The 26,379-nt window shown below is 40.4% G+C and overlaps 1 protein-coding gene across 1 annotated transcript in view; it reads left to right on the forward strand.

Moving 5' to 3' along the window:
- cubn (cubilin (intrinsic factor-cobalamin receptor)) overlaps window positions 1–26,379 on the forward strand; it is a 195,216-nt gene that overhangs the window by 97,116 nt on the left and 71,721 nt on the right. Inside the window, exons 26-32 of the mRNA XM_073488362.1 lie at window positions 2,004–2,160; window positions 2,397–2,587; window positions 13,347–13,506; window positions 14,728–14,909; window positions 15,409–15,577; window positions 17,276–17,457; window positions 18,999–19,155. Of these exons, the coding sequence (XP_073344463.1) occupies window positions 2,004–2,160; window positions 2,397–2,587; window positions 13,347–13,506; window positions 14,728–14,909; window positions 15,409–15,577; window positions 17,276–17,457; window positions 18,999–19,155 (1,198 nt within the window). The remainder of the gene's footprint in view (window positions 1–2,003; window positions 2,161–2,396; window positions 2,588–13,346; window positions 13,507–14,727; window positions 14,910–15,408; window positions 15,578–17,275; window positions 17,458–18,998; window positions 19,156–26,379) is intronic.

Here is a 26,379-nt window from a genome sequence, read left to right on the forward strand (position 1 = left end):
TCTGTAGAGTAGCAGGTATATTATTACAAATTAGGGTTGCAACGGTAAACAAAATTCTAGGTTCAGTATGTTCCTTGATACAGGGGTCACCGTTTGGGATGATTTCAGTACAGTGGGAAAAAAGTGACAAATATCCAATATTTACAATTGCCTGTGATAACAGAAAGGATAACAAAAGCAAGAAAATAAATATTTGCAGAATATAAAGAGGTTATGTATCTTAATTTATTGTAAAGTCACAGTAAACAGTAATGTTTTAAGCCCTGATATAAATGAGACACACAGTGACATTTTTAGGAGACCTCGTATTCAGGAAGCTTGTTCCACAGGTGGAGAGCATAGAAACGGAAAGTGATTGTGAATCAATTTCACCTACTATGGTGCAAATGAAAGTGACAACAATGCAATAGAGTGGCAAAAGCAAGACAACCCCCGAAAAGGGAATGGTTTTGCATGTGGTGGTCCCAGACAAATGCTCTCTCCTTATCCTTCCTGATAATTCTCCTCTAGTTTGGTCTTCTGCTAGTGTCCTTGTCACTACTGGTAGCATGAGGTGGTACCTGCAGCCCAATCAGGTTGCACAGGTAGTCCAGCTCCACCAGGATGGCACATCCATACGTGCAGTCGCAAGAAGGTTTCCTGTGTCTCCCAGCACAGTCTCAAGAGCATGGAGGAGATACCAAGAGACCGGCTGTTACAGGAGGAAAGCTGGACAGGGCCATGAAAGGTCATCAACCCAGCAGCAGGACCGGTATCTGCTTCTTTTTGCAAGGAGGAACAGGAGGAGCACTGCCAGAGCCCCACCAAATGACCTCCAGCAGGCTACTGGCATGCATGTTTCTGACCAAACTATCAGAAACAGACTCCATGAGGGTGGCATGAGGACCCAACATCCTCTAGTGGGACCTGTGTTCATAGACCAGCACCGTGCAGCTCAATTGGCATTTGTGAGAGAACAACAGAATTGGCAGGTCCACCACTGGTGCCCTGTTCTCTTCACAGATGAGAGCAGGTTCACACTGAGTACATGTCATGAAAGAGTCTGGAGATGCCGTGGTGAACGTTATGCTGCCTGTGACATCATTTACCATGACCGGTTTGGCGGTGGGTCAGTGATGGTCTGGTGAGGCATATCCTTGGAGGGTCACACAGACCTCCATGTCATAGCCAATGGTACCCTGACTGCTGTTAAGTACCTAGGTGAAATCCTCAGAGCGACTGTCAGACCTTACACTGGTGCAGTGGGCCTTGGGTTCTTCCTGGTGCAGGACAATGCCCGGCCTCATGTGGAGTGTGTAGGCTTGGCTCCTGGATGAAGGCATTGATGCCATTGCCATTGCCATTGCCTGACGTAAATCCAATAGAGCACCTAAGGGGCGTTATGTATCCGTGCATCCAACGCTGCCAAGTACTGCCACTGAGGAGCCACCTCCAGGAGCTCACTGATGCCTTGATATCCCGTTCTGGGAGAAGATCCCCCAGAACACCATCTGCTGACTCATCAGGAGCATGCCTAGATGTTGTCGGGAGTGCATACAGACACACGGTGCCAACTGCTCATCAGGAGCAATTTGGGGTTCTGTATCTTGCTCAAGGTCACTTCGACATGTAACTGAGGGGAACCAGTGACCTTCCGATTACTAGACGACCCGCTCTACCTCCTGAGCTACAGCCGCCCCTCAATACTTACCAAGGCAATTTTTGATGTATATAATTGTACAAGGGGTGCATTTTTGATTCATCATTTTGTCTTGAATATTTTCTGTTTAAAACAAAGTACAACCTCTTAATACCAAAACATGCACTAACAACCTATAAGCCACATGCTTTGTTTACAGTACATCATTGTAGACGCTTTTCACAGCAAACATTTTGACAGGATAAGCACAGGTGTGACCAATAACGTCAACCATTTATGAAAATACAAACAAACAAACAATAGTTTTGCAAATTTTAATGACTTGTGTGTGTATGTGCGTGTGTGTGTGTGTGCGTGCATTTAGGTGTATGATGGTAACAGCAGCAGTAATCCTGAGATGGCCAAGTTATGTGGCAATGGGCTGCCCAGCACCATCAGCTCTTCCAGCAATCAGCTTTACATCAAACTCCGCACTGACAGCAGCGTCAGCACTGGAGGCTTCCTTGCATCATACACCTCCAGTACAAAAACACACGCGGGATACTGCTAGAGACTGAACATGCCATATTGTATTATGTTTTGGTAGCTTGGGAATTCAAACTTTTGTCTTGCTAAAGTTAATTGAAGAAAATATACAGTATGAAACCAGAAAATATTGGCTGAACTCTGCAGAATCCAGCTGAGACAAACATCAAATTCAAATTACATTAGCTGTGAAATGTATTGTGTTTCAGTGTTTGCTTGTTTTTGTTTTCAGAATGCCAAAGTGTGCTCATCTCAGGCCGGCACAAAGGAGTAGTGGAGTCACTGAACTTTCCCAACAACTACCCAGCCAACTCCCAGTGTAGCTGGACCATCCATGCCACCAGTGGAAACACTGTCGACTACACTTTCACTGCCTTCCAGCTGGAGGCCACCTCCAGCAGTTGTGGATATGACTACATCAAGGTAAACACATGCACACTCTTTAACTGTTGTACTAGTTACAAGTTAATTTCGGTTCACACAGATTAAATAAAGATTGTTCACTTTCATACTTCATAATTTTGAATTTTTAACTTTTCTAACCCAAAAAATGAATTGGTTCGCATTAATTTCTTCATTTCTTTTTTCTTTTAAACATGCTTCTCTAAGCTATTCTTTTTCAATAGAATCGCCTATCCTTCTATACCCATCCCGGAACACTGTTTGGGGTAACGTGCTATACAAGTAACATGTTACAGCAATGTATCACTTTTAGCAGTAACAAAGAATATTAACCCATTACTAATAGGATTTTGGTAAAATTATTACATTTGCAGCCCAATCACCAGAAAAAAAAAAGTAGTAGTTGCAAAGTAGTAAGTTCAACAGTTTCTCTACGTTGCAACTTTACATTTATTTAGGTTAAATTTTCAGTTTCTCTCTTGTCACAATGCTGTGCTTATGCTCTGGTTAGGTTTAGCCACAAAAAACCCTCGGCAGGGTTAGGAAAACATCATGTTTAGGCTTAAAAAAAACATTTGTGGTTGGTCAAAACACAGCTCGATATGGCCTGCCTTCCCATCAAAAATATCAGTTTTTTGGTGCCACAAACTCGGCTGGTACTTTTCCAGTGTATCCAGTGGTTTCACGCTTACCAATGTTGAAATGCCATGGTCCCTTGTCAAAAATGTCCAGTGGTTTGCCACTTAGAAAAGTTGAAACAGTATAAAACTGTGGTTACTGGCTTGGCAGCCTTCTCACTTCGTAACTCCACTATCATTACCGTCGAAAATGGGAACTCGCAGCCTTGTGGCTGTCAGCCAGTCAGAGGCTGTGGCTGACTTAGAGCCTACATTAGGTTATACAATATCGCAGACTACTGGATTTATAAAGCATTGCAATACGATTGAGCTTCTGAACTTTGATTGTTTGACATGAAACATAACACTCTTCCATTTTATAATGTCTAGTTGTACTTACAGTATGAGCTTTGTGAACCCTTGCAGGAGTTAACAACACTCATGTTCACTTATGCATAAAGCTGTTCTTCAACCATACCAACACTCACCCCATCCCCACAGTTTTATTGCATTATCAAGAATTGGTGAGCTTTCATAATATACTGATAGTGCCTGGTGTTGGCTTCAGTGTCAGAAGTAAGATAATGATAGCATCTCATGTCATCATCCCAGTGCTATGCAGAGACCACATGGGCAGGTACTGAAAGTTAAAAAGCAGCACATGGAACTAGAGCTGCAACAATTAGTGGATTAATTCATTAGTTGATGGAAAAAAAAACTCTTTTGATAATTCATTATTCATTTCAATATTCCTTTTTCAAACAAAATTGTCAAACATTTATTGGTTCCATTTTCTTAAATGTTGTGTCTTTGGGTTTTGGATTGTTGGTTGGACAAATAAAGCGATTACAATAAATAAAACAATTATTACTTGCAGCATAACCTACTGAATAATATGAACCCATATTCAAGAATAATTCTATATTCTTCTCCGTGTAAGCTCATTGGTTGCTATGTCAAGGGTGGCACATGCAGGTGCAGCAGCCGGAAGCTCTGGTAGTCTTATTTTTTGTTTTTAATCAGGTGATTTTTTTGGCTTTATCACTGAAACATGTATTACCCATGACAGAAATGCAGCAGCGCTCATGTCAAGACCTGAGGATAAACAGCTGCATCAGATTCTGTTTGATACGGAGGCATTTATTGATGGGAGGAGAGCTCAGGGATTACATTTTTAATTTTTGGGATCAAAAAGTGGATTTATCTTCACTCCTGTTTATCAACCTGACTGCAGCAGTGATCTGGGGAGGTGACCTCCATTGTCAGTGTTTATGTCATTTTACTAAAATCTTGACTGCTGACTGGTCTGACCGCACACATCCTCTCCTTGTGTGCCATTACTGCCTAATGTTTGCTCATGGCTAATGTCGTAAAGCAATCTGGCTGTTTGGGCTGCTGCATGAGTAAGGCGAATAACCACAAATGATCCTGCTGTTAAACTTGGTTTGCTGGTGGTAAAGATACCATTTAATAATCTCCATTGCTGATGAAAAGCTATATGACATGACTCAGTCAAACGTTCACACACAAGGAAGTTTTGAAGCTATTTTCATGTTAAGTTTAGTCTCAGTTGCTGACTTTCCATACCCGGAAATAGTGATCATAGCACCATCTACAGTAATGAACACAAACCCTGAAGACTTCGAAAAAATCTAATTAGCAAAGAGTGTTAGTAAGGGTGCTCTGATTGATCGGACACTGATCGTTATCGGACGATATACGTTCAGATAAACACACAAGAGAGTTTCTCTATGGGATTGTCTTTTTCGCAATAATTCATTTTCTGGGGGGATGACATGACAGGGGTGGCTGTAGCTCAGTGGGTAGAGCAGGTGACCTGTGACCAGAAGGTCACTGGCTCGAACCCCGGCTCCCCTGGGCGGAACTGAGCTACATGCCGAAGTATCCTTGAGCAAGATACTGAACCCCCGAAATTGCTCCTGACGCGCAGTTGGCACCTTGTGTGGCAGCCTCTGCCATCAGAGGGCCCTGCGATGAGCTGGCGACTCGTCCAGGGATATACCCTGGCCTCCGCCCATAAGAAAACTGGATTTGGCCCCAGTAACCCCCGCAACCCCCTGAAAGGGGGGGGGGCAAAAGCGGTAACATCTCCGCGACCCTCACGGATAAAGCGGTCAACAAAATGATGATGATAATGATGATGATGACATGTCACTATTTTTTTAGCCATACAGAATGAGAGCTAACAGCTATCAAAGCTAACAGTTGATTGAGCTAACCGCTTACAGCTGATGGAGCTAATAGTTAACAGCAGAGCTCAATAACAGCAGAACTGAGAGTTTCTGTTCAAAAGGAACATTAAGTATTAAACAATCAACTGTAGTTTAATGTGGCAACACTAGTTTACACTAAATAAATGTACTGAAATACTTAGCTGAGAAAAGTAAAGTATTTTGAGTTTGTAGTTACAGTTACAATCGCCTCGATTTTCCCCACCCTATGACTGCCTTTCGGCTGTCAGCTGGCTGGAAGTCCCCCCTCCTCCTGGTGGTGTGCCTAGATTCCACTGTAGACACGCCCATTCATTCAATTGCAGGGCACTTCCCTCACAAAAAACATATACAGCATACTGTAGATACCCTTTAAACCTAAACCATATTATTCTACCCCATTACATCTCAGTGGCAAGTATTACACTTTTATCCGACTACATTTATTTTAAAGTTTTAGTTAGTTTAGTTAGCGTTAGCCCTACTGGTTACTTTACTTTACTTAATTTATATTTTATCTCAATAATCTAAAGTTGTAGCTAGGTTATATTATTATAGGTTAAGCCACCCAGCAGTATATACCGTTTTCAAAATTAGTTCATCCTTTACCTGCTGCACCAAAACTTACAAACACATTAATGCATCAATAGTTATAATTCGAGAAAACTATACGTATATTAATCTGAAATGGACCATTTGTTCATTCAGTCATGAAAACGAAGATCGTGTGTTTATTTAGTGTGTTAAGCACATGGAATCAGTCAATGATGATCTTTCTGTTCTGATTAAAATGTCTCTTGCTGATACACCCCAGTAGCTCAGCTGGTAGAGCATGCGACCTCTATACAGACAGCCTGCAGAAGCCCAGAGTTTGAGCCTGACACATGGTCTCTTGCTGCGTGTCATCACCCTGCCTCCCGTCATCTCTTCATAGTACATAAACAAAATGGCGGGGACGTCTGGTTCACAAGCTTTCTCTATTTTAGCTAAGTACTAGACAAAAAAAGTTCCTCATAGCAATTCAGGGGATAAAGAGGCAGTGTAGTAACAGATTCTTGTTTTATGTGTTATCAGCACAGCCAGGTTTAGACAGATTGACAAAATGTGGGACAAAATTCTCTAGTTGATTCAACAGCCCTGCAGCCGCCAGATGAGCGTGAGGGGCTGGGAGACCTGTTAGGATGTCCATTTTATAAGAACAAAGAGATGCACTGTAATGCTAATGATGTATTTGGCCTCTCTCACCTCCCAAGATATGCAGAGGATGTTTGTAAACACACTTTTATGAACTGATTGCATCTCTTTTATCAGCCGCCACTGCGTGAGGAATTTCTGATAAAGATATCAGAACAATTATACAGTACAATGACAATAATTTCTGCTGAAAATGTGTCACCTGAGCATAATAGTTCATACGTCTTCTAACCACCCACACCCAGTGAAATATTCAAACCAAATACGTCAAATACAAATATAATCACAGACTGAGCATATTTAAAGATTATCTACTGTATCATGAGGTCATCAATACTATGTTTCAGCTTTTTGTTTTTTCAACATTACTGCATGGAAGTGAAAGTAATATGGCTTGTTTGTTATTGTAGTTATATAAATGTAATTTCTCATGCTGTTACATTACTGTTAGACCATGCCGTCAGGTGCATGCTTGCTGAAATTGGAGAGCAAAGTTTGTTTTGCCACAGTAAAATTATTGTTTTTGGAAATGAACACATATTGAGACAGAATATTTCGTTCGGTAAAAACATGTTGTGGATTTTGGAAATGATTACATCAATATTTTTTCCATACATTTCAGCTTTTGGAATTTTTAACACTATGAAGTTTCTTCACATGAAGTCTGCAGATATGTAGTAGCCTACCTAAATCTGTCCGTGGAAAATATGATTCTTCACCTGGTATTTTAGTTATAACAAACTCGAGCTAGCTAAGCATTTCTGTGTTTATATGTGCAGTATTTATTCAGTTTGGGAAATCCGACGATCTCTGAAACATTCAAGGCCGACTCAAGAGGGGCTAAATATCATCATTGCTTCACTACAAATTGCTCTAATGTTCCTTCAACATTTGCAGAAATACAGAAAAAATCAGCAAATGGTTTTGTGTGATCCAAAAAAACACATTTCTAATCATTTCAGACCACCTGAAAAGTCCAAAAGTCAAAATATATTGAAAAGGGATCAATGTAATGATTGCCAAAATCCACAACATGTTTTTACCTAACCAAATATTCTCCTTGTTGGTGTTTAGCCTTTCAAAAATAACATTTTAACTGTGGCAAAAAAAAGTTTACTCTCGGATTTCTTCACGCACCTGATGGTGTGGTCTAGCAGTAATCTAACAGCATGAAACAACAAACAAGAAAATGGCTCTTACACTATAATAGTTTGTCCCGTTACCACTGCAGACATTTTTTGTGCAGTCAGCCGCTCAGACGAGTGCTGCACATGCAGTGTTTTCCTTCCTGTTAAATCATTAATTCCCCAGACATATTACTTTCACTTTCATGCAGTACTGTTGAAAAACGAAAAGCTGAAGCACAATATTGATGACCTCATGATATGGTACCCTAATAATCATTAAATATTCTCTGTGTGGGAATCACATTCTCTCACACATGTCAAATACTATATGCCTATGATACAGTAAGAACAGCTGATTTCACACTGAAGTAATGTTTCAGCTTCCATCATCACTGCTCCGTCTGGTGGATAGATAAACCATTGCAACTGGTTTCCAGTTCAGCATTCACTATGACATCGCGGGAGATCTTATTCCAGTCACAGACACTTCCAGGTCTGAGCAGAAACCCCTCACAGACTGATTAGGGCTGGATCACGGAGGAACGGGAAGTTTTAAGAGGCTTCATCTGTACAGACTGTTTACATCAGTGTACATTTTATCAAACTTATGTCAGAGATGACGTTAACCAGGTAAAAGGCATGACTGGGTGGTGGAGTAGTGGCTTCAAGGCACAAAGACTTCAGTACAAAGACTGAGACACTGATTTTTTTTTTTGTAATCTTTACTATTTTAATTTGTCTTTAAGCTCTTTCTACAGTTTAGAGATAACCGTTCATTTTGTTTTAAACCTATTTCTTGAAATGGATGTAAAATAAATAGGGCTGTCAAAATAACGCATTAAATTTGATTGATTAATTACAGAAAAAATAACACGGAAAAAAAAATAACGCAGATTAATTGCACTCTATGATGCCCCTTGACCCCATGTCACTGAACACATTCCACAGTAGCTTTGTAAACATGATAGAGGCAGATAACTAAATGCTGCTGTGCATACTGAATGGAACTCCACTCCAGCCAGTGTTTCTAACTGACAAACAGTTAATATTCTTTCTCAAACTGAGAATGGGTGGTTGTTAATATTTGAATAGATACATATAGCATGGATATTGGCAGGTGATAGCTGTTACTCAAACAAGAGGTCTTCTTGTGTAGTAAGGAACAGCAGAGGTTATTTATGGTCAAACTGTGACCTGTACTGTGTATTTACTGCCACTAGACAACCTCTCTGCTAAACCTTCTGAATGCTCCTATACCTAATAGCTGTCTGCTCTGAGCTCAGACACCGACCGTCACTCTCCACTCACTCACTCACTCACTCACTCACTCACTCACTCAAGAACTGCCCTGTTCTCAAATGAGCCATGCCACTCTAAAGACCCCAGAAGCCAAGCTTGGCAGGTGACATAAAAGTCCCAGATTCTACTGTAGTCCATTCGATTTAGGCAACAGCTTAATTTTTTTGTAAGTTTAAGCATAAAATTAAGTTCTTGGTCAAAAATGTTAAACATTGTCAGGAAAGATCATAAAAATATCAAAACACACTGGAGTGGGTCTTCAAAAACGCCCAGATGAAACTGTTGACAAGAGTACTGTTTTGTGCAACTTATGCAGCAAGGAATTTTCCCAACCAAAGGAGCACTACAAGCTTAAAATATCACCTACTTTTAAAATCTAGAATGTAAATGTAAATGCTTACGGCAAATATTGGCATATGCAATAAATTTCGATTAATTCATCACAAAGCTTGTAAATAGAAACATTTTAAAAAAAAATTTAAATCGCTTGACAGCCCTAAAAATAAATATGATTATATATTCCCTCAACATTTTAATGGTGATTTTAGTATACCACTAATAACTTACAACTATATGACAATAAAGTAAAGAAATGGCTGAAAATCCTGATTGGAGCACCCTTAAATGTTGGCAGATACGATTGGCTATGAGTCATTTCATAATTAAATTTGTTAATTTTGATGACAGTTCGAAGGTAGCTTTAAAACTATGGGAGGTTTCATCACAGTCACTGTTGCTCAGTATAGTCTTTGCAGTAGCTATTTTTGACTGTAGCAACTAGCTTTCGTTAGCAAGTAAGCTCAGTTAGTCTTGAGCTAAGTAGCCCTACTAGCTGATGGGAGTCTGCCAGCACTGCAACCTCAGATGACAGGGGAGTCAACGTGGTCATGGGAGCTCAGTCCACTGGCTGACAACACACTTGGACTGAACACAGCCACTGAGCAGGACAAATGCCACTTTGAAGAGAGGGAATACAGTATGGAGGGGATTTAAAGTGAGTCCAATCCAGACTATGACTCCGGGGAAGTATAGGGATAGGGGTCTAGCGGAGACAGGAGAGGCATGAAGCAGAGAGTCGAACATCAGCAGTGTCCATGCAATTGAGCGGGAACTAGTGAGGAAAGAAGTAGGAAAGAGGCCATTGGGCCTGCACTTTATGCTCCTGGCACACATTGGTTTTAAATAAAAAAAAAAAAAATTACTGCACACACTAGATTACACAGGATACAAGCAAACGTTGCACAGGATGGTTGCACAGTGTGTAATATGTATTATGTAAAAATATGTAGAAATATGAATATTTAGGATATATACCTTAGATAAGTAGTGCAAAATAGTTGTGACGTTGAGGTAATGGGTTATGTTGACAGAGGCACAACAGCAGTGTCACATTTAATGTGATGTTTGAGTTATAGAGTCTGACTGCAGTTGGAATAAAAGATCTGTGGTAGTGCTCCTTCTTACTTTGAAGATGTAACAGTCTTCTGCTGAAGGAGCGGTCTAAAGCCCCCACAGTCTCGGCTCCAATTATCCCTGTCCACTCGAATGCAGCTGGTATTGTTTTTATCTTGTGAGTCACTAGAGAGGATTTTTGTCAGCACCATAGTGTCACAACTGTGCAAGATGCAGTTATGTAGGCCAAGTCAAAAATGGGTGTGGTTCAAGTAAAAGGGCCGGATGTAGGGGTGTGCACATGTGAACATGTTGATGGGCATCACGGCTAGTGTGTTTAATGATGAGTTAACATACTCAAGGCAATTAAGTTCAACTTCATTAGGTAAAAGATAGAAACGTGAATTTAGAAGGAGTATTCTTCTTCCTCTTGTTATTATTATCGTGTTTGGTGTACTGGTATGAAGTAATCAAAAATTGGTATTTAATTGTACATTTGAAATGTGAACCGTCACACTTGTAGAACAAATTATCAGAGGATCTAAGGTTTGAACTGAGAATACTTCATTACAGCCCGGTGGCCACATGACTTCACTCTGAGAGCCATAAAAACTGTCTCTGCAAAGACATTTCTCAGGAACATCCAAATAGCAGGATGGCTTTTATGTCACTGCCACACATCTTCAGACATGGCCTAGGATTCATAAGGAAGTGTGAATTTTACATCAGGGAACAAAATCACAGCATCTTGGATCCCCAGGGTGCTGTTGGGACCCACAGATGAAGTCGTTCATTGTGGATTTCAAAATTCACTCTGAACTGAACGCAGTTCCCCAGAATTCCCAAGAGACCCAGCTTTGACCTACTATTGGTCGGGGTGACAGACCCCCCACTGACCAGATAGTCAAAACTCCAGCTCCTTCCTTTGTTCTGGCTCTTCTCCACATCTTTCCCCATGGGGCTGCCTGTCCCCAAGTTCTCTTCTCCTGGATTCTTCTGGGCCCAACAGCTGCTGAGCACTGCCAGCTACATTTCTAGCAGGCCCACTAAACCTCTCGTCACAGCAGCGTCACAAGGTCCTGCTAGTATTCCAGCTCATTTAGCACTCGCAGCTGTGGCGCAAAGCTTGCCAGCTAACTCCACAATCCAAGGAACACAAAGCAAGTTAGCACCAAGCTGCTATCCCTGCAAAGGAAAGGAGCAACCAGTTTCCTCCATCCACTGTCTTTCATCAGACCTTGAACAGCAAGAACAGCACTGTTCAACATTGGGATTACAACCTTCTCCTGCTTGGCTCATCAGCCAAGGAACCACCAGCACCTTTTCTTGAAAGACTGGTAACGTTGAACACACATGTGTTCAATCTATGTGTTTGTTCACTGTTTGGGTGTTATTGTGATCTCAGGTCAGGTTATTGGTAGTTTGCTTTGTTACACGGCTAATATGACGTTAGTTGAATTATGCTTTACACAGACTCAGGCTCTTTGCATGCAACTAACCATCTTCTCTAACCTGGCATCACGTCACACACACACACACACACACACACACACACACACACACACACACACACACACACACACACACACACACACACACACACACACTCACACACACACACTCACACTCTTTCAGCTTGGACCATATCACACCTACGTGTGATATCAGTGAGCTAATGATGTGAGCACCACCATTGTTTCTCTCCAATCAAAGAAACAATTGTAATCCAACATCTTGGACCCGAGTCCAACCCTTTGATCAGCCATCTTGTAGTCCCCTTTTGATTAGTCATTTTGTTTGTAGTCTTCCTTTGTCCATGCATGGCACTTTGAACCCTAGCCACCATTTTGCTTTTGTTCTTCCAGACACACACACACACACACACACACACACACACACACACACACACACACACCTGTACATAGTACATGTTATTTAGATCGTGTGTTTTCATTTTGTGTTAAATAAAAGACTTTTGAACCTTCATGATGCCAACCTCTGATCTGTCAAGGACTCTAAAGTCCTTCGACCATTACTAGCTTTTATGCTAACTTTGGTTGTAGTTAATAAGTTAATTATTAATCAGAGTTACAAACTGACAGTTTAGTACCTTTTTATGAGACTGATTTAGTAAATTGGCAATCTTTTTTCCTTCTTAAAGGGTGGTGCCCCCGAGGTGATCTAATGTAAATTGGATCTTATTATTTATCATAATAAATAATTATCCCTAATAATCATTTATTATTATTATTGATTGCCAATTTGAACCCAAAATTCCCTAGTAATGTTGCATGAAGCACTACAGTACCTGGGTCTGTGCAAATGCTAATTTATGTGACTGTACCCTACATCTGTAACCCTGTCCTTTAAGAAGAGAAATCAGAAAATGTTCTATGGACCGTTTTAATCATGATTCTTTGTTTCAGTTGACTGTGCTTGTAAAAATACCAATATATAAATACGTGGATAGGTTTGATGATTTTACATGTTGACAATGCATAGTCTTTTTTTACATTTGAATTCACAGTGTGTTTCTAGATGTGTTAGATTCTGTGCATTTATATGTCTTGTTTGGCATCATTTAAAAGCTGAAAGTGCCAATTTTCTTTAATCTATGAACCTCAACCTTATCGTAATTAGCAAGTAACTAAGAATTCGTAAGAATTTAAGATAAATGAAAGTTTGGTAAATTAGAGGGACAGAGGGTAGGAGTGATGCCTTACATCTTGAAATCACACATTAGTAACGTGAGTAACGTCTCTGAACCTTCTGGAATTTAATTTTAAATTAAAAATTGTAGCATTATTTGTAAGATATCCCTTTTATTTTTGTCCACCCATAGCATATAGATATGTTTTTGTGATAATACAGTTTTTATATTCTCCACTCATACCACTTTCTTCCAATATTACTGTCCTAGCTTTATAATGGGGCCAATGAGCAAGCTCCTCTGATTGGTACATTCTGTGGATCCACACCCCCACCAGCCAACAGCACTACAAGCTCAGCCCTCACACTGGTGTTCAGGACAGACTCCTCCATTTCCATGCCTGGCTTCCAGATGATGTGGTACCAGAATGGTAAGAAGGACATATCTTTCATTCTTACAACAGGTCCACTACATAGATATCTGTACTTGCTAAGATTTTTCTTTTCACAATGAGTGCATTAAATATTATCCAATTTCACAAGTTTGAAAAATGAGGGCTCTAATCTTGTGAATTAACTGGTGTGGTACAAATCACAGTACTTCAATAATCACCATAAGGGGGGCGTTAGGGGGCATTACTGAGCTGTCGTGCTGCACATGAGGACAGTTATGGTATCGAATTAACATACTCATGGGTAAGAAGCTACGGGCCAAATTTGGTTAGTCTGCGAACATCCTAAAGTCCTGAAAACAGTATCGGAAATATGAAAATCACCGCACGCCATTCAAGATGGCTGACTTCCTGTTGCGACAAAAATTCCGACAAAAATAATTGACTAAATCCTTGAGACCCACGATTCCTGCGAATTTCATGACAATCTGAGAAAATTGTTGCGGGGAAAAACGACGCTAGGTGGCGCTATGGAGTCCCCTGTCCACACCCACCCCCAATCATTTTGAATTCAGATAGCAGCACACCAATGTGATGTATGTTCCAAGTTTGGTGAGTTTTGGGGTATGTTAAAGCCTCCAAATATGCAGTCGAATGGAAGGAAAAAGAAGAATAATAAATAATCCTTACAGATACAATAGGTCCTCGCATGAGATTTGTGCTTGGGCCCTAATAATAAATAATCCGAGCAAATTCAATAGGGCCTCGCACGAGATTCGTGCTTGGGCCCTAATAATAATCACTACAAAAACAATAGGGTCCTCGCAGGTTTCCTGCTCGGGCCCTAATAAGACTGTGAAAATACGTTATTAGAAGACTTAACACCCAACAGTTGCGTAAGTGACATTGTTTTATTAAACGCTTACCAAAACTCATAACTAAAACCCTGTAGAGCTGGTCCCATATGTTGGCTTGCTCACAGAACTGACAGTCTCCTTTCATGTACCTGCAGTTGTCAGTATGGCCAGATTTAATGTGATTTTCATCTTTTTAAGTACTTTTTCTGTGCCGAGGTTATAGCCACGTTGGTGTTGGTGATGTATATGGAGCGGCACGATGTAGTTCAGAACCAGCTGTGCTTGAACATACGAAAATGATATGTATAATTATTGTCCGGTTTAGATTATATCTTTGCACAAGTAGTATGAACAATCTGAAATCAACTCTTTAGACCCTGTGACTTGGTTTGTGTCCCTCCAGGTTGTGGCGGGGAGTTATCTGCTCCCAGTGGCTCCTTCAGTAGCCCAGACTACCCAAACAGATACCCAGAAAACAGGGAGTGTATCTGGTATATCACCACGTCAGCTGGCAGCAGCATCACACTTACTATCCATGAGTTTGACGTGGAGTTCCACCAAGACTGCAACTATGATGTTTTGGAAGTAAGTTGTGGATTTATGGATGTATCTCTTCCTACTAAGTTTGGCTAAAAACATGCAAAATAACCCAATATGGCTCATTGGTGCACCACGAAGACACCACACTAGAAAACTTACTTGCCACAAATGTTTAAGAACAGAATTTTTTGTTTTTACAAGAGAAAAGACTTCAATAATAAGGAAAACTGGTTGGTTTGGTGAGTAATTGGTTAACCATCCCACCTCTGTTAAAGAGCAGCACACAACCACTTACTTGAGCTTTTGTATGGGACATTTTGCGACTGTCCTAATGGGGCTACCCCCATTTGGACAGTCCCATAACACTTGGGTGTTATTTGAAGACAATTGTGTTGGCATAACTTAGACATACTTTATTTCCTAATTAATGTATGAATGGTATAATAAATGACTAAGCAGTGTAACTGGTGACCTTGGATTATTGTTGAAATGGTAAACAGCATTGCAGTTGGCCATTTGACCATTACTTTTGACTTCATCTTAGGTGTATGGAGGCCCAGATCTTTCAGCCCCTATGCTGGCCAAGCTCTGTAGCACCACATCCAGCCCAATGCTTGTCTCCAGCACTGGCAACCTGCTCACAGTGCGCTTCAAATCTGATGGCTATGTCAGTGGTCGAGGTTTCAATGCAAGCTGGGCTGGAGTCCAGGGAGGTGAGTGGAAATTATTGAGAGCATGGCCATATGTATATCATGGCACTCTTCAGTTCCAATGATTTCTACAGTTCTCATTTTTCTGTGATGGAATGAGTGGAACACATACTACTTTGTCCCAAAAAACTGTTATGAAGTTTGGTTAGGTAATTCATTTATTATGGGTCTTCTGAAAATGTGACCAAATCTGCTGGCTCAAAAATGTACATACAGTAACTTGAACAATCAATTTAGGTGATTACAGAAAGTTGTGTGACTCAAATTTTCTTTGTAGCATGGCCTCTTAACTTCTTCTGAGTGATTCTGATTGATGACAGCTGATGACTTTTCTGGGCCCATTTTAAAAGGCCTTGTTTGATACACCCTTGAGACTCAGCCACAAACACTATAATGGGAAAATCTAAGGAACTCAGCATTGATCTGAAAGAGTGCATTATTTATCTGAACAATGACCACACTGACCAGCAATATGTTCATAGGTGAGTGGTTGTAGTTCTATGCTTTGGGGCTGTTTTGCTGCCAGTGGATCTGCTGTTCTAAAGAAAGTACATGTAATAATGAAGAAGGAGGATTATCTTCAAATTCTTTAGTAAAACCTAAAATCATCAGCAGAAGATTGGCTCTTGTGTAGTTGGGTGTTCCAACAGGACAGTGATTGCAAACACACATCAAAAGTGTTAAAGGAATGGATCAATCAGGCTAGAATTGAGATTTTGGAATAGTCTTCCCAAAGTCCTGACTTGAACCCCATCGAGAACACGTGGACTGTGCTGAAGAAACAAGTCTGTTTCAGGAAGCTAACAAATTTAGTTGAACTTCACTGATTCTGTCAAGAGGAGTGGTTAAAGATTCAGCCAGAGGACGACCAGAAGCTTGTGGATGGCTATCAAAAGCACCTAATGACCAAGGGACATTTAACCAAATATTAGAATTACTGTATGTATATTTTTGACCCAGTAGATTTGGTCACATTTTCAGAAGACCTATAATAAATTAATTATTGAACCAAACTTCATAAATGTTTTTGTGACAAAGTAGTATGTGCTCCCCTCATCCCATCACAGAAAAATGAGAGTTGTAGAAATCATTGGAACTGAAGACTGCCATGATATACATGTTCTATACAAGTTTATGTAAACTTTTAAACCACATCTGTATAGGGACTGCATTAATATCATCATTTCATTTTTATAATACATGAGGTAAGATGTAAGATAAATGTAACACGTTAATAAGAGAAATGAAATCCTCTTGTGGAGCATCATGCAGAGTAAAAGTGCCTAATTGTCACATCAGACATAAACTAACAAAACAAGTAACAGCAAACAACCATAACATGCTGGTGAATATAGAAACCTTTCATGCAAATGTGCTGTGAGTTAGTTTCACTTAACATTAATCGGCTCATTGACAATGAGTCATTTTATGATTTATGAGCCAATGAAAAGGTTTTTGGATTAAGAGCAGCAAACTTTGAGATGATCTCTGCCCATGGCATCTTTCGTCTTGGATATATGGCTGCTCCTGGCTAATGGTTGGTTGCAGGAAAATGAAAAGGACAAATGGGACACTACTTTTATCACTATTATGACCACATTCATACCTACATATAGATAGAATAAATCAGAGACAAGGTGCATTGTTCTCTACCAGCACCAACTCTTAGTAACCTTTTATTAACTGTCCTCCTTCCTGCAGGCTGCGGAGGCCCAGTCACAGCTCCATCAGGGGAGATCCATTCTCCTTTGTATCCCAGCAGCTATCCCAACAATGTGGACTGTTCCTGGGTTATCAGTGTGGATCCCAACCACAGAGTTTTCCTCAACTTCTCTGACCTGGACATTGAACAGCATAGCAACTGCTCCTGGGACTATGTGGCTGTGAGTGACTGATTTATAAAAACTTAATTTCTAGTTCAAAAGTATTCTGCCAAATCACTTTATCTTATAAATGACCTTGTAGAACAGTCAGACCCTATTTTGGTTTTGAGGTTTTTTTTCTCTGGTTTTGTGAATACTAGTGGTTGCATGTGGGCTAGTTAAAGTTTAAATCACTGATGGTCACTCGTGACTTGTCGATTTACAGCAGAGTTACAATACCTTGAGTTACAATATATGTTTCTAATACAATAAGCGACAATACGTTGCGATCTGCTGCGATTCGATACATTGAGTTGTGATACAAGACGTTAAGATATGTTACTGTATGTTACGTTAGGATATGTTACTGTACGCTACATTACGATATGTTAGGTTACATTACATTGTGATATCGTATGATATATTGTGATACATTACTATGAGTTATGATACCTTGAGTTATGACATATGTTACATTATAATACAATACGTTACGATACATTACAATACGTTGTGATACGCCATGACACGTTACGATACATTGCGATGCGTTGCGATACGTAACAATATGTTACGATGCGTTACGATATGTTATGATACATCACGATATCATGCATTACATTGTGGTACATAATGATATGTCACGTCACGTCACATTGTGTGCTGTACAAAACGTCAAAATGCCTCTCTGATCTGCTGAACAGCACCCTTTCATGGAGAGAGTCTCTAACCAGAGTCAGCAAAGAAAATAACTTTAAATGTGGTTAAAGTGCAAAAGTCAATAAATCAGTCTAGATTACGCGGCCAAATCGTATTATATATTATGTGCTGTCCCCAGATGCTTTATACTGTATGAAAACTTCTCCTTCAGTTCATGAAACCCCTGCAGGAGTGATATGGTGATAAATTCACTACTGACTAATCTTAAAATAATCTTTATTTAAATAAAGTGCTAGCATCATTTTTATGTAGCCTATTAAAGAAAATAAATTAACTGGCAATAATGACATACAGGGTGCAAAACAAAAGTCTCTTTTTCTGTCACGCTCAGGATAAATACAGCCTTCTTTGATGTCGCATCAGGCGCGGCGTGGTTTTTCGTACTTACCAACATCAGCGTCACTTAACCCTGCACTGATACGCCATACCTGCCTCTGAGTAACAAGCATTTTTTTTTCTAAGAGTCAGGTATGGAGGTAGGTGCTGTTTGATAGTGCTTCACACCTGACCATTGTAGCTGCACTTACTGTGTCACCTGCGCCTTCGCCTGACTAGTTAGTTGAATGCAAGTTAGGCAGGCAGGTGTTTAAGGTACTGGTGTGCATGTATTTTGATACTTTTCACCCCTAATATTCATTGTAGTTTGTATGCTTGTATGCTTGTGTGTGTGTGTGTGTGTGGATGAATAGGTGGATGAGGAAAATTATAAAAGTCTGAAAAGCTCTCTTTAAATACGGTCTATTTGCAATTGACCATACAAGCACACAAACTGCAGTGCTTGTTCATGTTGTACAGTTCAAGCTACATAGTGTTCCTGATACTATATGTGTGTCCCTCTGTAGATCCATGATGGTTCAACTATATCTTCTCCTCTGCTTGCCCGTTTGTGTGGCACCAGTCTTCCTTCCTCCATCACCTCCACACAGAATACCATCTATGTTCGCTTTAGGTCCGATTCCAGTCGCAGCCACCGCGGCTTCAGTGCTCGCTTCTCTTCAGGTGGGTTTCCTATAACCTCTCTGTTTAAGTCACGAGATCATGGGTTGAATTTCCATCCATCAGTCCTTTTAAGTACTCCCTTATGCTATGCCTTATATAGACTACACTGCCTGGCCCAAAAAAAATTCACCAACTGGAATTAACTAACCAAAGATGTAAGAGCCTTCCATTGGATATTTAGTGATTAATATGTTTCAGCTGGCAACAAGTTATTCAACCCTAACTGATGCAGTGAGTAGTGTCTTATTTCTGAAACAACCAATGACAGAAGACATATTCTGTGCCTACCATACAAGCCTGCCCGACTCTCCCATCATCAATATAAGATTTTGACGAAAAATGTATGCAACTCTGGATGGAAATATGTGTTGTGACATTGCATAAGCTTATCAAAAGGATGCCACGGTGAATAGGTGCCGGGATCAAAGCCAAAGGCTGTCCAATTAAATATTTCTTAGCCGGGCAGTGCATAAGGCATAGTTTTTTGTTGCCGACTACTGTCACTTTAATGTAAGTATACAAGTGATAAGTGGGTCATTCCATGCGAACTCACCCAAAATCCAGAAGTTTTCCCAATTCATGTCATGGATTTCTCGAAAAAATGAATGTTGAAACCACCTGCATCAAACAAATAGGGGGCAGTATTTCCAGCTTTAATTGTAAAGACCGAAATGAATACTACTATGTATGTATTTATGTTCCCACATAATCACCATTGCTCCGCCGCATTCTTTTGTTACACAATAAGTGCTAAATAAATCATTTGGAGGTATATATTGAAACTATATTGTGTCAGGCCTGGACAAGGAAGGAGGACTCAGGAGCAGATTTAGAGCAATTAGAGCAGGTTTTTATTTGAGATTTGATTTCTCCACTTGAGCTCTTAAACAAGGTGACAAACAAACAGGCTATGAACCAATCTAATCTGTGGGCTATGAGACAAGAAACAAGACTACAATTAAACTCGAGGCAAAAACGACCTCAAAGCAAAAGACTAATGAAACGAAAAATCACTCTTAAAGAGGTAAAGAAAAGTACTATGAACTAAACTACACTGGCACATATGGCTATAAAAAACTTGTAACAAAAAATCACTCCAATCGGAGGAAAAGGAAAAAGGCTATAAACAAAAACTACCCTATCGACTGTCTATGAAAATGAATGAAACAAAAGGAGGCACTCCACCGGAGGCAAACAAAAGGCTATGGAATTATCTTGAAATACACTGAAAATATTTACAAACAAAAAGTCACTCATTTAAGAGGAAAAGTAGTAGTAATACAAACTTGGATTTCGTGGCTTGGAACAAGGCTGTGTCCAAATTCAGGGGCTGCAGCCCTCGAAGGGCGCATTTGAAGGCAAATTACGTCACAATGCTGCGCAAAGGCTGTCCAAATTCAAAGGCTCCTTCAAATGCAGCCCACAAATGCAGCCTGCCCTTCCCTCTTTTTGGAGGACGCACCGCTACTATCCTTCGCGGCCTCCCATATCCCAAGATCCTTTGCGCACTGCTGCTCAGTCCCGTAACAGAAGAGGAAGCAAGAGAAAATGGCGACATCAAGTGGCGCAGACATGACATTTAAATTTAAGTAATGGGTTTATACTCGGCTTTTAGTCATTTGAACATCCAACACCAGATATGTTAAACTTCAAGGGACTATAAAACCTCCAAAGTTTAACTTTCAGTTAAAATACGTGACGCTGGTACTGCTATGGTAAATATAGTTGTTATTCACCAATGGTTAATGTTTATTTTGTAATGTTGATAATTCAATTTAGATTTGACACATTGTACACACACAAATAAATGTACACGTGTGATAGATTTGAACCAAAACAGACTTTAATGCATGAACACCTGGTGACGCAACCAGGAAATACTCCGAAGGCTGGACCGTCCCATTTAACAACGGTGGACGCGGCCTTTAAGGTCTCTCCGAAGGACCCGGCCTTAGTGGGCCGCAAAGGCCGCGTCCTTGAAGGATGCAGCCCCTGAATTTGGACACAGCCTAAGACACATCAGGTGAGGGAACACAGGTGGAAACAATTAGGGATTAGGGGAGACGTCAGACTGGTGGCACATGAGGAAGGGCAAGTGACCTGAAACGAGAGGAGAGTTACTTTTCAAAATAAAACAGGAAATTCACGAGACAGAAAACCCCAGGACAAGACACCCCTCACCGTGGTGGGACATATTGACGCTAAAATGCTGATCCTTTTTTAGAGGAAGGAATTTGCCTTGGTGTTTGATGCATAAAAAATGAGGGCTAATTACTGCAACAGTCAAGAACATAAATATAGAACACAAAAATTACAATAAAAATATAAGGAAATATTATAACAAATACTATAGCAAGTATGTATGTTTTAGACTCGAACATCTGTACAGTTTTGTGCAAACCTCTTCATCGTGAGATGTTCACAGTGTAGAGAATATATGTCAGCTGATGTAATGTATAAAGACAGACGTCCCCTGGGGGGGCTTGTTGATGAGACCAGCTGTAGATGAGCATAAAGGGCAGGCTGGTAATCATCACTGGGGCTGGCTGGACTGGAGTGGCAGGGCAATTAGTTTAGTTTAGACTAGGGCTGTCAATCATTTAAAATATTTGATCGCGATTAATCGCATGACTGTCCATAGTTAATTCGCAATTAATCACAAATTAATTGCACATTTTGTATCCGTTCTAAATGTACCTTAAAGGGATATTTTTCAAGTTTCTAATACTCTTATCAACATGGGAGTGGGCAAATATGCTTGCTTTATGAAAAAATATGTCTATTATTATTGCAACAATCCAAAACAATAACAAATACTGTCCAGAATATTCTCCAGAATAACCTGAAAGGTACTGCATGCTCAAAAAATATGCTGAAAGCATAACATGGCAAACTCAAACCATACAAGCAACAACAGATGGGCATATTGACCTGAATGTAACATTCCTTAGTAATACTAATTTAATGTATGTAAGTGTCCAATTTTACACTTTTAAATGTTAACTAAACAATGTTAATTGGCCTGCAAGCTGAAGCCACCCATTTATAAGGTTTGTCGCATGTAGAGTTGTCCAAGCGTCTCTGTTGCAAACTATCCACCGTGGTCTACCTTTAGAGGGGGGAGGAGGGCTCTCTGCATCAGCTGTGTGGTTGGCCAGCAAGTGGTATTTGAGACTCGATGTACACTAGTGGTAACTCAGTTCACATTGACACTAAATGCAATTAACTTTGTTCTTGTGGAGAGAACCCTCTGGCAGGGCTTTGAAGCTAACTTGCCATTCAAAAGACCCTTTTCTTTATCCATTTCTGCTCAAGGAGGTTTGTTTCTGCTCGCCATCCACAATGTGACTGCTGCATCGCTTCCTGATTTCTCAAACTATGGAGCGGGCCGAGGGTCATAACGTGCATGTGTCAATTGCGCATTAAAAAAATGAACGCTGTTAAGAGAAATTTGCGTTAATGCATTGTTGTCACGTTAACTTTGACAGCCCTAGTTCTGACACATTGTTTTATTAGAACATGTTAGGACTGTGTTTATTATACAGTGTGAACAGCGATATTATTAGGCTAAGATATATATATATATAGTGTGAAGACTCCACTTCATATCTCCATTAGATTTAAATTTCTCGCAACCAATGTTGGTTCTGTGTACTATTAATGTAATTCTATGACATCTAGAAGTTGTTTGGTCATGCATAAAAAATTGAGTGCCACAAGCTTTATCTTCAAAGCTGATAAACCCACGTTTTGAGTTATTTTGAGTGTAGATTTTCCCAAGAAGGATTATTCTAATATCCTTGAAACTTTAGTATGTGGAAGTGTTGCTATTCATTGCATATATAAAACAAAAATTCAAAGATGTTATGTTACTCTTTCATTGTTTATGTTTAGGTTTTGTTTATGTTTTGTTTAAAATTAGCTTTTTTTTTTTTTCTTTTTTTTTACTTTTCACTGGCTGTAATGTTGCTTTCAGTGGTTTTGTTTCATCAGTAGATGACAGGATCTCAGGATTTATCAGGACAGCTGCTTCACTCCAAACTATTTTACTGTATGAATCTGAACAGTGTCTGTTACCTTTCAGTGTGTAGAGGAACACAGAACATTAACATGAAATACTAACTGAGTCTGTCGGCGAGTCAGGAGTTTGACATAATCAATGAAGTTTATCAGCTGATCCTCATGCACAAATGCGCATGTTAACCCATACCCATATCGTTTCTGCAGCTGGAAGATCGATCCAGATAATGTCATTAATATTTTCCTCATTAAGGATGTATTTCACCCTCTATCCCACCCATTATTGATCAGGATGATACTTTTTATGACCCATCCCGTCTGATCCATGGACTGAGATCAGCACACACAGAGGGACGCAGCAGTCCTCCTCCTCCTCAGTTAAATATCAGTGTATTTTTTCATATGCAGTCAAACAGATTTGTTGATGGGACGGATGATGAGGTCCTGCCACACCTGGCTCATAAAGGGAATGGGAGCTGACAGTTCGATTGTTTTTGTTTATGTTGAGCCCAAAATACACCCATGACTAATTTAGAGGCCAAATACAACCCTTTGCGCCGTACGCCTCACTTTCCTCCCATATTATCTGCCATTTAACTAGCAAAATGGACTTGGAAACGCCTTAAACACACTAGCGCCTTGCGCTTTAGACCAATTGCTATAGACAGTCTAAATAGGGTCCCAGGACATCGTCTTGGAGTTACATATCGGAGGACATCAACAAACTCAAAAACTAAATGGCAAGATGGTTTATTGCATGATAAAGCACCTACCTATCTGATAAACTATCACCAACTTCATATCTTCAGGACCACAGGAAATGCAATGAAAATGCAATTACATAGTGCAATAATACAGAATAGGCAAGAGTGTGATTGCATGATTAGTGTGAGACAGAGTAAGCCACTCGGAATAAGTGCGTTTTCAGGCGGGATTTAAAGGTGGAGACAGTGTCAGAAGTGCAAATGACCCCAATGGTAGTTAGGGTGGCAGATGGGGCAAAGAGCTGGATGGTAGAAGAGGATCGGAGAGTGCGGGAAGTTGTGTGGATATGAATAAATTCAGAGAGATACGATGGTGCCAGGTTGTGAAGGATCTTGAAAGTGAGGAGTAGAATCTTAAAATCAATGCGGGATTTGATAGGGAGCCAATGGAGTTGCTGCAGGGCCGGAGTGATGTGTTCAATAGAGGGCGTTCTGGTGATGATACGAACGGCTGCGTTCTGGACCAGTTGGAGTCTATGAAGAGATTTCCGAGGAAGACCATGGAGGAGAGAATTACAATAGTCCAAACGGGACGTAATCAGGGTGTTTACGAGAATAGCAGTGCAGGTTGGTGTAAGTGAGGGACGGAGACGATTGATGTTGCGTAGATGGAAGTATGCAGACCGGGTAACATTATTGATGTGGGCTTCGAAGGATAAGGTGCCATCCAGGATGACACCCAGGCTCTTTACCTGAGGTAATGGAGGAACAGTGGAATTGTCGATGGACATGGAGAAAGTGTTGTGTTTTGCTAGGGTGGATCTGGTACCAATGAGGAGGACCTCAGTTTTGTTGCTGTTCAGTTTAAGGAAGTTGAGTGAGAACCATGATTTAATTTCCAGTAAGCAGTTGGATAGAGCTGTGGGTGGCTGAGTGGAAGTAGGCTTAGTGGAAATATAGAGCTGGGTATCGTCAGCATAGCAGTAGAATTGAATATGAAATTTCCTGAGAATGTGTCCAAGGGGCAGAAGATAAATAGTGAGGAGGGGGCCAAGGACAGAGCCCTGGGGATCACCACTGGAGACTGGGGAGGAGCTGGATCTTAGGTTCTTGAGTTGAACAAATTGTGTGTGACCAGTGAGATATGATTTCCACCAAGCCAAGGATGTCATGAGACACGGTGTCAAAGGCTGCGCTGAGGTCGAGGAGAACGAGGATGGAGAGTAAACCAGAGTCAGATGCCATCAAGAGGTCATTTGTGATTTTCATTTGTGATTTTGTCTCAGTGCTGTGAAGGGGACGAAAGCCGGACTGAAATTGTTCATAGAGGTTGTACTGAGGGTGTTTAGCTGAGCTGCAACAGTTCTTTCTAGTATTTTGGAGAGAAACGGCAAATTTGAGATGGAACGAAAGGTGTTCAAATCATTCGGGTCTGCGCCAGGTTTCTTGATAGTTGGAGTAATTGCAGCAGTCTGTAGTGATGATGGAACAACACCAGGAGTCAGTGAGGAATGAATGATGTCAGCTATTAGAGAGGACAGGGCAGGCAGGCAGCCTTTTACCAGGTAGGTAGGTAGGGGGTCTAACTGGCAGGTGGACGATTTGTTCTTTGTTTAGTGTTTTGTCATCACACTTAAGTCTGTGTTTTGTTGTATTCATATTTGTCGGTAGATTAGTGAATAAATGTTTTACAGTTTAGCCACTGAACGCATTTAGTTTTTGCTAATGCTTTATTTTGAATTACAGTTAATTATTTCCTCTAAATTAATATGTAATTAATATGAGGCCTAGTCTTGACTGTGCAACAAGAGTGGTGAATTGGTATTCTTACTTGACTAGGCTGTTATCTCGCTGGACGAATAACTAGCAGTTGTTTAATGACTATTATTCGCACCATATTAAAACTAATAATTTTGAGCAATTATTTTAATCTAACAGGTGTATCAACAAAGAAGTGACAAAGTAATGTTAATTCGATAAATACGCCTATGCCCAGTAGCCAGGAAAAAATGTTGTCTGTTAATGTTTCTGCAAACCACTGACATGTTCAAACCATATCGACATTCCTCCTTTCAAATGCATTACAACATTTCTGAGTGTGGAACCAGCCTGTTTAATGGAAACAAAATCGGCTGTCTGACCTGGCAGTCGCGGCATCTCCAGCTGTGCTTTGTGGTGATGAACCCTTGTTAATATGTTATCTAATAGTATGTTGGTGTGTTTGTGTGGTAGTGGTGAGGGGCTAGAGGGGGCAACTGCATCTGCGGGAGGCAGCATGAAGGAGTGAATGGGCATGTTTTTCTACCCCCTGCCATCTCTGCCCATTTTGAGGCATTTTTTGAATTTCTAGGGTAGAAGCACTTAGCCAAACCTCTGGGGTTTAGTTACTCTTTAAGGACTCCTATATGAATTCTCATCCTGCAAGTCTATTGCAAGTTGCACTAGCCACGTCCCATTCCATGTCCCATTGTTGCTATTTCTACCAGCTCAACCTGAATGT

Source organism: Pagrus major, chromosome 19 (assembly GCF_040436345.1).
Source record: "Pagrus major chromosome 19, Pma_NU_1.0".
NCBI lineage: Eukaryota > Metazoa > Chordata > Actinopteri > Spariformes > Sparidae > Pagrus > Pagrus major.